The sequence below is a fragment of the Neovison vison genome, chromosome 13 (genome assembly GCF_020171115.1).
Source record: "Neovison vison isolate M4711 chromosome 13, ASM_NN_V1, whole genome shotgun sequence".
Taxonomy (NCBI): Eukaryota; Metazoa; Chordata; class Mammalia; order Carnivora; family Mustelidae; genus Neogale; species Neogale vison.
The window spans coordinates 96,300,500-96,314,746 of NC_058103.1; the positions used below are offsets into that span (position 1 = coordinate 96,300,500).

At 42.8% G+C, this 14,247-nt stretch overlaps 1 protein-coding gene across 1 annotated transcript; it reads left to right on the plus strand.

Annotated features, from left to right (window-relative positions):
• Positions 1-3,900: 3,900 nt before the first annotated feature.
• On the plus strand, positions 3,901-13,685 carry RNASE10 (ribonuclease A family member 10 (inactive)). The gene is made up of 3 exons (XM_044229899.1): positions 3,901-4,023; positions 8,876-9,022; positions 13,013-13,685. Exon 3 carries the CDS (start codon positions 13,018-13,020, stop codon positions 13,663-13,665), a length of 648 nt encoding a protein of 215 aa, XP_044085834.1. The 5' UTR covers positions 3,901-4,023; positions 8,876-9,022; positions 13,013-13,017; the 3' UTR covers positions 13,666-13,685.
• The last annotated feature ends 562 nt before the right edge of the window (positions 13,686-14,247 follow it).

The window sequence follows — 14,247 nt, forward strand, 5'->3', positions numbered from 1 at the left end:
CACTATTTGGAAAGTTTTTGAAAAAGGAATAATGTGTGAAAAGCAGCCTGTGCTAAGTGCCAATGATAAAAGGTACTACAGGGATTCAAAGAGAGCTAGCATGGGATGAGGAGTGGGAAGGGGCAGCGAGACTTGAGTTAGGCCCTACAGGAAAAACAAGTGAAGAGAGTATTGTGGAAGGCCCTCCATGAAGATAGATTGAGGAATGTTTGATCACTGAACAGAACAAAATGGCAAAATTGAAGAAACCATGAGTGGGAACAGTGGGAGTTAAGTGAACAAGGCTAGATTGTTCAGGGGTCTAATCCCAGGCTAAGGAGTGAAAATCTTCATTTAGGCAAAAAAAAAAAAGAAGGCTTTTTAAGTAGGGACTGATGGGTGAAAATCATGCTACTATTCTGATGGACAGAAGCCAAATTGGAAGCAGAAAGGGCTGTTTTGATGGTAGAAAGAACTTCCACCCCAAACTCACTGAATACAGTAGCATCACCGGTAGCACTAAGTATTTAACCAAATTGGACTTTTGTAGTGCTTAAAAGACTACACTGTTATAAAATAAAATGTAAAGGTAAAAGTGCAAGCAATTTAGCAATGAAAATATACACGTAAGTCAAATTAGTGGTTTTCATTTTTTTTACATTAAAACTTTGAGCACATAGTTAAAAACTTAAGCAACATAAGATGCATACAGTGAGGGGCGCCTGGGTGGCTCTGTCATTAAGCATCTGCCTTTGGCTCAGGTCATGATCCCAGGCTCCTGGAAGCCAGGAGCCTGCTTCTACCTCTACCACTCCCTCTGCTTGCGTTCCCTCTCACTGTCTCTCTCTCTGTCAAATAAATAAATAAAAATCTAAAAAAAAAAAAAAAAAAGTTGCCTGCAGTGAAGCTTCACTTGCATCCTGTCCTAGAGCTGCCTTGCCTTCCCCACCCCACTGGTAACCACTTTAGTTTTTCGTGCATTCTTCCAGGATTTATAAAAAATATAAGCAAATGTAAATATATGTTCTCATTTTTACCTCTTATTATCCATGGAAGTTAATAGGTTATATATATTGTCCTGCATCTTGCTATTTTCTTTCTTCGTTCTCTTTTAAGATTTTATTTATTTGTGAAAGAGAGAGATTGCTGTTTTATGTCTTGAGATGTTTTGCATGTACTATACATGTATCAGTGTGCTTTTTTGATGACTAGGTCAGCACTGTCAAGGATACATGTCTGTCACCTCAAGTTTTTTTTAGAAGCAAAGGAAGAATATGGCCTTGATGTTTTTTAGCCACTGTCCAGGCCATTTGTTGATTGCCAATAGGAATAGAGACCCAGATAATACCACCTGCCATCCCTTTAAAACAAGAAGGTCGGGGAGAACAGAACTGTTCTTTCTGTGTTGTGCCCTCTGTCTAGATCTGATTTGGCTTAGATTTGCATTTTTTTTCTTTGTAAACAGGCATCTGCTCTTCCTAACTATTTTGTGTTTCTAAAGGATATCGTTTGAACAAACACTGGCTCTCTGCCTGGTGTTTCTGTTATTGTGAACTTGGACTCTAATGAAAATGGAATATTTCCAGTCCTTAGCCTTTTTGCCAGATTTTTTTGTTTTGGACTCCATTAGACTTGACATTGTTTGGAATGAATCCTTATTCTCTGGTATTTAGGTTGAAGACCTCCCCTGCCCCTTCCATTTGGTTTTCATATTCAATTCACATCCATTCTGAGTTTTTTCATTGTGGGAAGCTTACTATCTCAACAGCCACTCTCTCTTTTTTTCTTGTTTTCTATCTCTCTCTCTTTTTTTTTAAAGGCAGGATTTTTTTTTTAAAGATTTTATTTATTTATTTGACAGAGAGAAATCACAAGTAGACAGAGAGGCAGGCAGAGAGAGAGAGAAGCAGGCTCCCCGCTGAGCAGAGAGCCTGATGTGGGACTCAATCCCAGGACCCTGAGATCATGACCTGAGCTGAAGGCAGCAGCTTAACCCACTGAGCCACCCAGGCGCCCCTGCTTTCTATCTCTTTGTTACTCATTTTTAAAATGCCATTTTGTTTGTTGGCTATTTGATTTTGGCCTTAGACTTCCTTTTTCTTATTTTATTTTGAAGGGTCCGAGAGATGCCTTATGCAGCAAACCCCATCCTGCAGTGGTATTGTGTATTGTGTAACCCTTAGACACATGAGGAGTCTCCATCCAAGGAGGGGCTTTTGGCAGTCACACTCGTTTATGAGACAACTAGGGTGGACATAGTCTAATGTGACCCTCACTTACTTGGGAGTTTTCGGTAACAGTGCACTCTTCTGGTAAAGACATTGGAGTCAGGATGTTTGTAGTCCCATCTGAGTTGGAAAATGTGTTCATTTCTCTAATTGAGCTATTTTTTGCCCTTTGGATAAATAATCCTGCTTGGTTTTTCTTCAATGGATATCTGGGTCAGTTCTTGTCATCAGTCTGCACCTAGTAGGGCATTCAGATAACCAGAACTTTGACCTGATGATCCTGCATTGCATTTGTTTGTCCATTTTTTCTCCATTTATTTTGAACTTTGTCCTTTTATAATGAGATTATTAAGCCAGAAATGCTGGCGTGTGTGGGTGTGCATATGTGTGCATATATGCATATGTGCAAAAACCAAAATTATCAACTTATAAACTCTTGTCTGCCCATGAAAACTTGAAAAAACTTGAAGTTTCCCAATGTCTCAGACAGGGCACTCTTCAAATGTAAGTTTCTGGGCTGCGCCGCAGGGAAAAAGATGAACACACAAGGAAGGTATGTTTATTCACTTATGTTCCAGAGATTAAGGAACAGAGAAGAGCGAGACAATATGCCTGTCTTTGTGGAGTTTACCTTAAACTGGGGGAGTCAATTTACAAATAAATACAAGTGTAAAGAAATCTAAGGAAATGGTAAGGGTTAAGAAAAAATAAAGTGAGGGAATGGATAGTAATAGAGGAAGGAAAGGCAAGTTAAAACTACAGTGAGATACCATTTCACACTCAGCAGAAAGTCTACAATAAGGCAGACATTAACCAGTGTTGGCAAGGAGACAGAAACAGGAACCGTCATGCATTGCTCACTGGTGGGAAGGTAATAGGGTGTTGCCACAAAACAGTTTGGCAGTTTCTCAAGAAGTTAAGCACAAAATTACCATATGACCCAGCAATTTCACTTCTAGGTATGTACCAAAGAGAATAAAAACATAACCCCCCAGGGGTGATTGGCAGGCTCAGTTGAAAAAAAAGAAAAAAGAAAAAAAGAAAAAAACTATATCCACTAAAGACTTACACACAAATGTTCACAGCAACATTAGTCGTAATAAAAAATGAAAAAATTGGTGAACAAAAAAATATATATCCATACAATGTAATACCATTCAGCTATAAGAAGAAACAAACTACCCACACTGTTCTTGTCATGGATGAACCTCAAGAACCTGCTGAGTAAAATAATTAGATACAAAAGAGCATGTATTCTATGATTCTGTTTATATGAAATTCCAGGAAAGACAAACTTGTGGAGACAGAAAGTAGATAGTGGTTTCCTGGGGTCCAGGGTGGAAATGGAAATGAAACAGGCATAAGGGATCTTAGGGGATGAGAACAGAACAAATGGGTGCATTGCTAGTAACGCTACTAAAAGTCACTAAATTAGGGCATTTCGGTGGCTCAGTGGGTTAAGCCTCTCTGACTTCAGCTCAGGTCATGATCCCAAGGCCCTGGGATTGAGTCCCACATCAGTGCTCTGCTCAGCAGGGAGCCTGCTTCCTCCTCTTTTCTCTCTCTCTGTGATCTCTTTCTGTCAAATAAATAAATTTTAAAAACTTTAAAAAAAAGTCACTGAATTGTATACTTGAAATGGGTGAATTTTATGCTATGTAAAATATACCTCAGTAAAGGTTTTGTTTGTTTTTTTTTAAAGTAATAAAAGGGCAAGAGATTTCAAGTGGGTTAGTTTGGAGAAAGCCTGAGGAGCTGCCATTTGACCAGAGGCCTGGGTAAATAACTACACGGCCATGAAAAGTAAGGAGACTTGGTAAGTTTCTGAATTCTTGGTAATGATGTGTGAGTCAGTAAGAAGGAAACATCATTTAAGAATGTTTATTTCAGTTTTAAAAAAGCAGAATCTAGGGGCGCCTGGGTGGCTCAGTGGGTTAAAGCCTCTGCCTTCCGCTCAGTCGTGATCCCAGAGGCTTGGGATCAGCCCCACATCGCATTGGGCTCTGTGCTCAGTAGGGAGCTTGCTTCCCTCTCTCTCTGCCTGCCTCTCTGCCTACTTGTGATTTCTGTCTGTCAAATAAACAAATAAAATCTTAAAAAAAAAAAAAAAAAGCAGAATCTAGGAATTTGTTATGGATTACAGAGAGTTTAAGAATAAAGAAAAAAAGCCTTATTTGGAAATTCAGAGTAGAACATTAAAATAGCATCAACACTGAAATAGACATTAAAACGATATTCCAGGGGCACCTGGGTGGCTCAGTGGGTTAAAGCCTCTGCCTTCAGCTCAGGTCATGATCCTAAGGTCCTGGGATCGAGCCCTGCATCGGGCTCTCTGCTCAGCGGGGAGCCTGCTTCCCCCTCTCTCTGCCTGCCTCTCTGCCTACTTGTGATCTCTGTCTGCCAAATAAATAAATAAAATCTTAAAAAAAAAAACCCAAAAAACAAAAAAACAAAACAAAAAAACCCCAATATTCCAAACAAATAACTGTAAATTTCCCGTATTAGTTCCTTCAGTCCCATACAACTAATTCTTATTCTGCTAGATCTTGCGTAAGCAGTCCCATGAAGTTGTTTGCTAATTGACCAAGAGTTCTGGAAATTTTGGCTCAATCCACTGGTTTGGTATGAAAGTTGTCTAAATATTATTAACTCAAAAACCTGTCCTTAGGAATCTATGCTTTAAAGGGCCAACGGCTTGAAGTATCTAGTACTGTCCTTTTTCACAAGGCTCTGACACCACCTTTAATCAAAGACACAACGTCTCATTGGTATTTATAACGGAGCCTTCAGGCCAGCAATAAACAAAAACTACCTATGGGTGACAGAACCTTAAAATGCCTGTGGTTAGTTTATAGCTGATAATCTTCAGATGTGAAAATGTAGGAAGGTTCATAATAAGAATAATGCACCTCACAAGGAAATTTGGTTGTTTCTTTGGAATGTAAAACAGTAATAAAATTTCAAAAAAAACTTTAGACAATATGTCTTTAAAGATAGTTAAGCCTATTTCAAAGTAGTCAGTGCATGTTACTTGTGCTGATTGATAAAAATGGATGAATGTAATTTTCATAGAAAATGCAACCCAGAATATTACTGAGCTGGCGTCTTTCCTAGCAGAGGTGTAGGATTTAGATATAATTTGGGGAGTTCGTTCTGTAGACTTTGTTGGTTCTGGAAGTTCCTGTCGCACTAGAGTAGGGATGGTTGTGGTCTGTTTTATTGATCATGTGTTATTAGCAAAACCCCTCCAACATTACAGAAGGTGCCAAAATCACTCAGTTAGAAAGAACAGGATGCAGTGCCATAACTCCCCAGAGGATCATCTACTAAACGGAACCAGGGCTAGACAGGGCCTACACCAGACAAGCCCAGACCAGGGTGACTGCAGAAATTAGAGATGACAGAGAAGTATAAGGATGAAAGATTTGGCGTCACCTGGGTGGCTCAGCTTGTTGGACATCTGCCTTCCCCTTGGTCATAATCTCAGGATCCTGAGATCAAGTCCTATGTCAGACTCCTTGCTCAGTGGGGAATCTGCTTCTCCCTCTGCCTGCTGCTGCCCTGTTTGTACTCTCTGACAAATAAATCAATAAAATCTTAAAAAAAAAATAAGAAAGAAAAAAAAGAAAAGAAAAATACAGCACCGGTTAGAAGGGTTGAATTCTATGGATTTGACCAGGTTTATGTGAGTTCATTTTATAAATGTGAATTATCATGATTCTTACTAAGAACCGAAAATATCCATCTTATATGAGATACATATTTTTAAGAAGGTTTTGGGCATCAGTGATAACCGGTTGTTCTCTAGATCCATGAGGAAATGACTTCAATAGGATCAGACCATCAGGGGCAAGATAGATGGGATAAAAGAAGGAACAATTGGTGGGATCCTATAGGTCAGAGTCCTGCCCCCATTCTACTGCCTCCTAGCTATGTGGCCCGAGGCAAGTCACTTACCTCGAGATTACTGTAAAACAAGAGAAATAATTTTAGTTCCTTTTACTTGTTGAGGAAGTTGTAAGGGTCATATAAGGTCATTCAGGTGAAAGTAAACTAAAATGCAAAGCCATCTGATTAGGTCCTCAGAAAGCCTAAATACCACCATTGTATGAATTGGAAGGAAAGGCACTTCCTCTGGGTGAAGTCAGCTCTGCACCAGTTTGCACAGTTTGTTGCACAGAGCACAGTTAGGTTCTGGTCTCTACGTACTGCATGGCTGGCCACCCCGAGCACAGAGTAAACTTCAAAATGGTTTCTTTCTTTTCTTTTCTTTCTTTCTTCCTTCCTTCCTTCCTTCCTTTCTTTCTAAGATTTTATTTATTTATTTGATAGACAGAGATCTCAGGAAGGCAGAGAGGTAGGCAGAGAGGGAGGGGGGAAGCAAGCTCCCCGCTGAGCAGAGAGCCCTGAGGTGGGTCTCCATTCCAGGACCCTGGAATCATGGCTCCAGCCAAAGGCAGAGGCTTTAATCCACTAAGCCACCCAGGTGCCCCTGTAGAACAGTTTCTGCATGGGAAATGACACTGCGTGGGAGCACCAGGAAGCGTTCCCTACCAAGATGATTGCCTGGTCTCCTCCATGGCTAGGTCCCTTTGGGTTTCGTGGGTCGGGCTAAACCAACACCAGGCTCTGCACACTCCTGAGCACTCTGCAGTCCTAACGGAGGTCAGTGTTTGAGTATAGGGTCATCTCAAGTAACCTGTCTGTCTCTGAAAAATGCCTCCCACCCCACTGGCCCCACTCTGAACCTAGGTGCATCTGGAGGGCATGTGTGTGATGAAAACCCTGGGGAAAAAAGGCAATGGCTCATTTGGGACCCACAGCAAAGTTGAGTGAATCCCTTAGTAGTGAATTGAAGTTCGCTTTCCCTTCTTTTCTTTTTATGTTTCTCATCCTGAGAAGCTCCTCGTAGCTTGGAGAACATCCAGCTGGAGGCTGAGCTGGTTTCACACCCATCCAGTCAGCTGTCACTAGGCAGAAGCAGCTGCCACTGCAGGGTGAGAGAAAAACTCCCGTGTGCCCAGCGGAGGAGCGTGCTGACCATTGCTAATTCTTGCATAACCAAGTGCTTCTCAACCGCATCCCCAAATCCGGGCTTTCATAGCAAAGACGCTGTACCTCCCTTTCACTACCCTGAGGTGTGATTCTCAGATGCAATCACAGGGATTGACACTTATCCCCAGGCAACTCATCTTTGGAGTCCGAGCACTCAAACATCGTTGTTCCAACAAGTCTTGCCTTTCACTCCTGCATTATTGGTTTTCTTCTCTGCTTAGTCTTTATTATCTGTAAACAAGCTGGTGTTGTCTTTTCTTAAAAACAAAACAAAGTAGAAAACCAACCTTCTCTTGACCATTATGCCCTTTCAGTCTCATACTTTAGATACCTGGTCATATGCTGATGGCTCTGAAATTTGTAGCTCCAGCTCGCACTGGTCTGCTGTACAGTCTCCTATAGTCACTATATTTAACTACCGCCTGACATCTCGACTTGAAATTTTAATACGGGTGTTGAATTTAACATCCACACAGGGCTGAGTGGGGTGGAAGAAGACCGCAGGCTAGATATCCTGTGTAAACAACCGTGTAGGTAAGGGTCCTATGTGTGCAGACATGTGTTTCTCCATACTGTTAGTAAACCATCTATAATGAGGCTTGACATTTAATATAAGTGTTTATTTTGCAAAAATTATTGGTTCATAGGAAGTTGCCAAGATAACACAGAGAGCTCTAACGTACCCTTCACCCGTTTCCTCGTGATTACATCTTACGTATCCACATGATGTGTGAGATTGAGAGTAGCATAATGTGTGTGTGTGTGTGTGTGCGTTTGTGTGTAGTTCTGTGTCTTTTTATTTTATGTGTTGATTTATGTAGTCACTGCTGCAAACAAGATACAGAATGACTTCATCACCACCAAGATTTCCCTTGTGTGGGTGTCTGGCTAGCTCAGGCAGTAAAGCGTGGGACTCTTGACCTCGGGTCCTGAGTTCGATGGGTGTGGATATTACTTAAAAACAAAACAAAATAAAAAAAACCTACAAAAGGACCTCCCTTGTGGTACCTCCTTAGAGTCACATCTGTGTCCTTATGCCCACCATTCAAACCCCTGACACTGTTCTCCATATTGCATGGATGTCATCTAAATGGAGTTATAGGGTACACGGCCATTGATGTTCTTATTTCTTTCTTGCAGCGTAATACCTCTGAGATCCATCCAGGTGATTAGGAGTGTCAGCAGCTCATCCCCCTTTACTGCTGAGTAGGATTGCGTGCTGTGCGTGCCTTCCAATTTGTTTAGCCCCTCACCCAGTGGAGGACAAGTGGGCTGTTTCTAGTGTGGGCTAATACAAATGAAATGCTGTTAACATTCATGTACAAGTTTTTGGGTGGACATATGTTTTCCTTTCTCTGAGATAAATGCCCAGGAGTGTGATTGCTGAGTTGTAGGATAAGCATGTAGTTAGTATTTTTTAAAAATCTGCCAAACTGTTTCCCAGGTAATAGTACCATTTATATTCCCATCAGCAATATACAAGAGATCCAGTTTTTTCGCATCCTTGCCAGTGTTCCGTATTATCACTACTTTTTTTTTTTTCATTATAACCAATCTGATAGATGTGTAGCAGTGTCTTCCCACCGAAGGTCCCTGGACTTGTTTCTCTGCAGTCCTGTCCCGCCTGGTATTCTGCTGCATGAACTCAAGTTGCCTGGTTCTCCTTGGACTCTCAGTTCCATCTCCTCATCTCGAAGACTGAGAGGCTCCGTCCACATCCTGGTCTCTGTGCCATCTGGCCCAGAAACTCTCCGCAGGGAGTAAGTTGGAGGAGTAGGCTCATCCCCTTTGTTTCCCCCCTCTCAGGGATCGCTGGACTTCATCACCTTTGTCCAATGTGTTAAAAATCTATTATTTCGGGGCGCCTGGGTGGCTCAGTGGGTTAAGCCGCTGCCTTCGGCTCAGGTCATGATCTCAGGGTCCTGGGATCGAGCCCCGCATCGGGCTTTCTGCTCAGCAGGGAGCCTGCTTCCTCCTCTCTCTCTGCCTGCCTCTGCCTGCTTGTCATCTCTCTCTGTCAAATAAATAAATAAAAAATCTTAAAAAAAAATCTATTATTTCATATTATTTGTCCATTATTCCAGGAGCTTTAGGCAAAATCCAATCACTGTTCCTCCATCCTGACTACAAGTGGAAGTCCATTACTTTTTTAAGTCCACATTTTATTTATTTTTTAAAGATTTTATTTATTAGAGAGAGAGAGGGTGAGAGAGTGCACATGAGTGAGGGTGAAGGGCAGAGGGAGAGGGAGAAGAAGGCTTCCAGCTGAGGAGGGAGTCCAGTCAGGTCTCCCTTGATTCCAGGACTCCAGGATCATTACCTGAGGGAAAGCAGACAGCCGACCATCTGAGCCACACTTTTTATTTATTTTTTTTAAGATTTTATTTATTTATTTGACAGACAGAGATCACAAGTAGGCAGACAGGCAAGCGTGGAGGCAGGTGGAGAACAGGCTCCCCGCTGAGCAGAGACCCCTGATGCGGGGCTGGATCCTAGGACCCTGGGACCATGACCTGAGCTGAACACAGAGGCTTTAACCTACTGAGCCATCCAGGCACCCCTTCTTTATTTATTTGAAAGAGAGACAACAGAGAGTGGAAGAGAGAGTGAGCATGAGGAGGGAGGGGGTACTCAGGAGAAGATTCTTTATGTCCTCTTCATGTTACCGGTAGACCTCACTGGACTGAATGGGCAGGATGGGCACCACCACAAGTGGATGGTGAAATGTAATAAACACCTAGTGTGAAGTAAGTGCTCAGTATTGTTTAGTTGTTGTTATTATATTCCTAAATTATCAACATCAGCACTGCAAAAGGCCCGCCCAGTGGACACTGCCAATCACAGAGGCAGCTCCCAGACCACTGTTTGAAAACTCCTGCCTGAATGACAAAGCAAAACATCCTCCTAAAGAGTCTTGTTTATGTCCAGAAGGGGTTTTTATAGCACCTCAATAATCTCCAGAGTGATTTAAAAAACATCTTCTGCCGTCACTTTTAGCTAAAGACGTGAATAGGATCAGCCTTGTTACCCTCCGGGTTTTCCTCACCCAGGCTACAGAGACTGGTAGTGATGGTGCTGCTTTGGATTGGTCTCAGCTAGGGCTAAATTACCAGGTTTGCAAAATGTGGATGTTCTTTTTTTTTTTTTTTTTTTTTAAGATTTTATTTATTTATTTGACAGAGAGAGATCACAGTACGCAGAGAGGCAGGCAGAGAAAGAGGAAGGGAAGCAGGCCCCCTGCTGAGCAGAGAGCCCGATGTGGGACTCGATTCCAGGACCCTGAGATCATGACCTGAGTCGAAGGCAGCGGCTTAACCCACTGAGCCACCCAGGCGCCCTTTTTTTTTTTTTTTTTTTTTTTAAAGATTTTATTTATTTATTTGACAGAGATCACAAGTAGGCAGAGAGGCAGGCAGAGAGAGAGAGGTAAAATGTGGATGTTCTGATGGGAATGTGGATCTTGGTTGGGTTGGAAACAGGGAGAAGGGAGTGGAGGGCAGTGCTAGGCTTAAGGACTTGCAAATTTATGGTTGCCTCAAATATTCCAATGTTCAAATGAAGTCATGATCCAAGTCTAAAATGTAAGAAGCAAAATAACCATGTTGGAGAGTTGACCCAAATAAAGGCCAAGGATCTTGACGTGCTAGAAAACGAACAAGAAAGGGCTGAAGGATGTACACGTGGAGAATATTAAACAGTGACTTGATCTGAGATTCATGGTAAGGTCAGGCTTCAATAAAGCTCAGGAAAGTGGGTGGAAATCGGGAGTGGGACAACTGACCAGACAAAGCTGTCTGCAGTGTCCCAGGCTAGAGCGATTTCCGGCCTTGGATATCTGTCTGTCCAAATAGCCTTACTTCAAAGTGTCTGTGGGAGCAGAGAGAATTGAGTGAGTGTTTATCCGGTGCTGGTGGGAGGAATGGATGGTGGGTGGGCTTGGGAATTAAGTCTGGGTTTAAGAGCACAGGGACCGGCAGGAGCCAACCATTTTTCTACAGACCAGCATCCAGGGCACTTTTCAGGAAGAAGGAAACCCTGGGAGGGAAGAGCTTGGGGAACAGGAGAGCACAAAAATCTCTGAAGCTGCTTAGGTGTGGAGGTAAGTCCCTGTAGTGTTGAGTGCCCCAGGGAACAAGACGGGAAGTTCTTCTTTAGAAAACATTTTTAAATATCGAAATTTTTCAACTTTAAAGGAAAGTTACAATGATAATACGAAGAACTCCTGAATATCCTCTATCCAGATACATAATTTTAAAAACTTTTCCCCCACATTAACAAAAATCACTTTCTTTCTTTCTCTGAAAACTCATGTATACACATACATGTAATCTATATTTTGAACGATTTGAGTGTAGGCTGCATACAGTATGCCCCTTTGTTCCATAATATTTCAGGCTTCATTTTTTTTAAAGAACAAATACACCCTTTTATAAAGTGTTTTTTTTAAGTTTTTATATTTTAAAGGATTTTATTTATCTAATTGACAGAGAGAGACAGTGAGAGAGGGAACACAAGCAGGGGGAGTGGGAGAGGGAGAAGCAGGCTTCTCGCCAAACAGGGAGCCCAATGTGGGGCTCGATCCTAGGACCCTGGGATCATGACCTGAGCCGAAGGCAGATGCTCAACGACTGAGCCACCCAGGTGCCCCAAAGATACTCTTTTTTTTTTTTTCCAAAGATACTCTTTTAAATAATCATAGTATAATTTTCAAATTCAATATAGCAAACATTGATATAATCCTATCTATTCCACAGACTATATCCTAGTTTATCAATTGTCTCAATGTTCTTTACAGAAATCTTTTTTTTTTTTTTTTTTTTTGGAAGGAAGTGTCTTTGATAGAGGGATGAAACTGACCTCACAGGACAAAGATACATGTTTTTTCCTCTCAGCACTCATTGGGGTCTTTATTAGTAAGGGAATCCCAGGAGGTCAGTTTTGGAGTTTGGGGGACTTTTTTTGTTTGTTTGTTTCATTCTTATGCCATTTCCTCCCTAAGAGTACAAAATTAATCAGCAGGAAATACCCAAGTGCTAAGAGATCTTTAGTAGTAAAAGAGTTCTGGCATTGACACCATGCATGTAGCTTTAACAGGGTCCCGAGACGTGAACTTGGGCATTGCCTCCCTATCTCTCTCTGTCAAATAAATAAATAAATAAATAAAATCTATTTATTTATTTGACAGAGAGATCACAAGTAGGTAGAGAGGCAGACAGAGAGAGAGGAGGAAGAAGCAGGCTCCCTGCTAAGCAGAGAGCCCGATGTGGCGCTCGATCCCAGAACACTGGGATCATGACCTGAGCCAAAGGCAGAGGCTTAACCCACTGAGCCACCCAGTGCCCCAAATAAATAAAATCTTAAAAAAAAAAAAAAAAAAGAATTCCTCTTAAGGAAAGTATGACACTGCAATTGCTTGTCTTCTCAACTATTCTCTTGGGTTATTTGGAACTAATATTTGTGTCGGAGCCACTTTAGGTCAACTTTCCCCACTGATTCCCCATCTGCAAACCAATTTCAGAACTGCTTCTCCTGGTCACCTACACATTATTACACAGCAACAGGAATGTTGTGGGGAGGGACCAGAGAAACGGGAAAAAGACAAGAAAGACTCTCTCTGCCAGGAGAGTAATGCTGAGGAGGGAGGAGACCCCGAAGACTATGGAGTCAGTATTTAGTAGGGAGTCTAGGGCCCCTCCTGGAGCCAAGTTGCATCTCCAAGTCAGCCCTTCTGTATCCCTTCTGCCCTCCAGGAAAAATGAAGCTGACCCTGGTGCAGATCTTCTTTATGATGCTGCTGCTCCTGCTGGGCCTGGGACTTGGCCTGGGGCTGGGGCTGCAGATGGCTGCAGCAGTCCTACAGGAGAGCGATCAGACCCTGAGCGAGCTGTGGTCCAGTGACTCCGAGGACAAGACCAAGGCCACTCAAGGAGAGGGCAGCCAAACTACAGAAACCTTGCTAGTTAGCAACAAAGGATTGGTGCAACCGGGCTGGTCTGAAGACACCGTCCTTGGGGAAGACGAAGTTCGGGGAAGCAAGATGCTCAGAGCTGAGCCTCTCCTTCCCAGCTACAAAGACTACCTTAGGTCTGACCTGATGACCAGGGAGTGTAACAGCCTGATGTCACAGAAGCTGAAGGAACACAACCGCACGTGCATTAGCCAGTACACGTTCATCCACGAGGATCTGGATACAGTCAAGGCTGTCTGTAAAAGTCCTCCAGTTGCCTGTGAGCTCAAGGGGGGCAAATGCCACAGAAGCTCCCGTCCTTTCGATTTGACGCTCTGCAGGCTGTCCAAACCAGGCCAGGTCCCTCCTCACTGCAATTACCTCACTGTCATTTTTGAAAAGTATATTATTATATCCTGTAATGACTTGAAGTTCCAGATAACGTCTGGACAATGAAACGACTTATCTTCTTCATCCTTCCTCTTCACCCTTCTCCTCTTTCTCTTCCTTTTCACTTCTCTTTCCTACTGGTTTCCTCCTCCCTGGGGTTCTGGATAAAAAGGTTCTGGGAAGAGAGGCTGGCCTCCTCTGGATCATTCTCCCCTGAGAACACAGTGCTTCTTTCCCCCTAGGTTTCACCCAACTTGCAGTTCATTCCTAGGGCTAGAGGTGAAAGAAGAGGATAACGATCTGTAGTGTCTCTACGTCTTCCCGTCTGCCCTGCTCTGTCTGGGAGGAGATAAGTGAAGATCTGCTCTAGTTTCTGTGGTGACTCTGGTCATCAGCCTGTTTCCCAGTCCCTTTGTCTTTGGGTGTGGACTGTAAGAGGTTGACGCATCCTCCACCCACGTCCTTCTCTGCTGCAACCATCACAGGAACCTCCTGGGCTTTCCACATGCACCTGTGGATGGAAATGAGTGACTCAACTGTGACTGCACCTGGTAAACCACGTGGGTCAGGTTTTTTTCTTGCAGCCCTCGAAAGAGAGGACTAGTCTTCGGGCTGTGCTGAAGGTGCTGAGTGGCACAGACAGAGCTA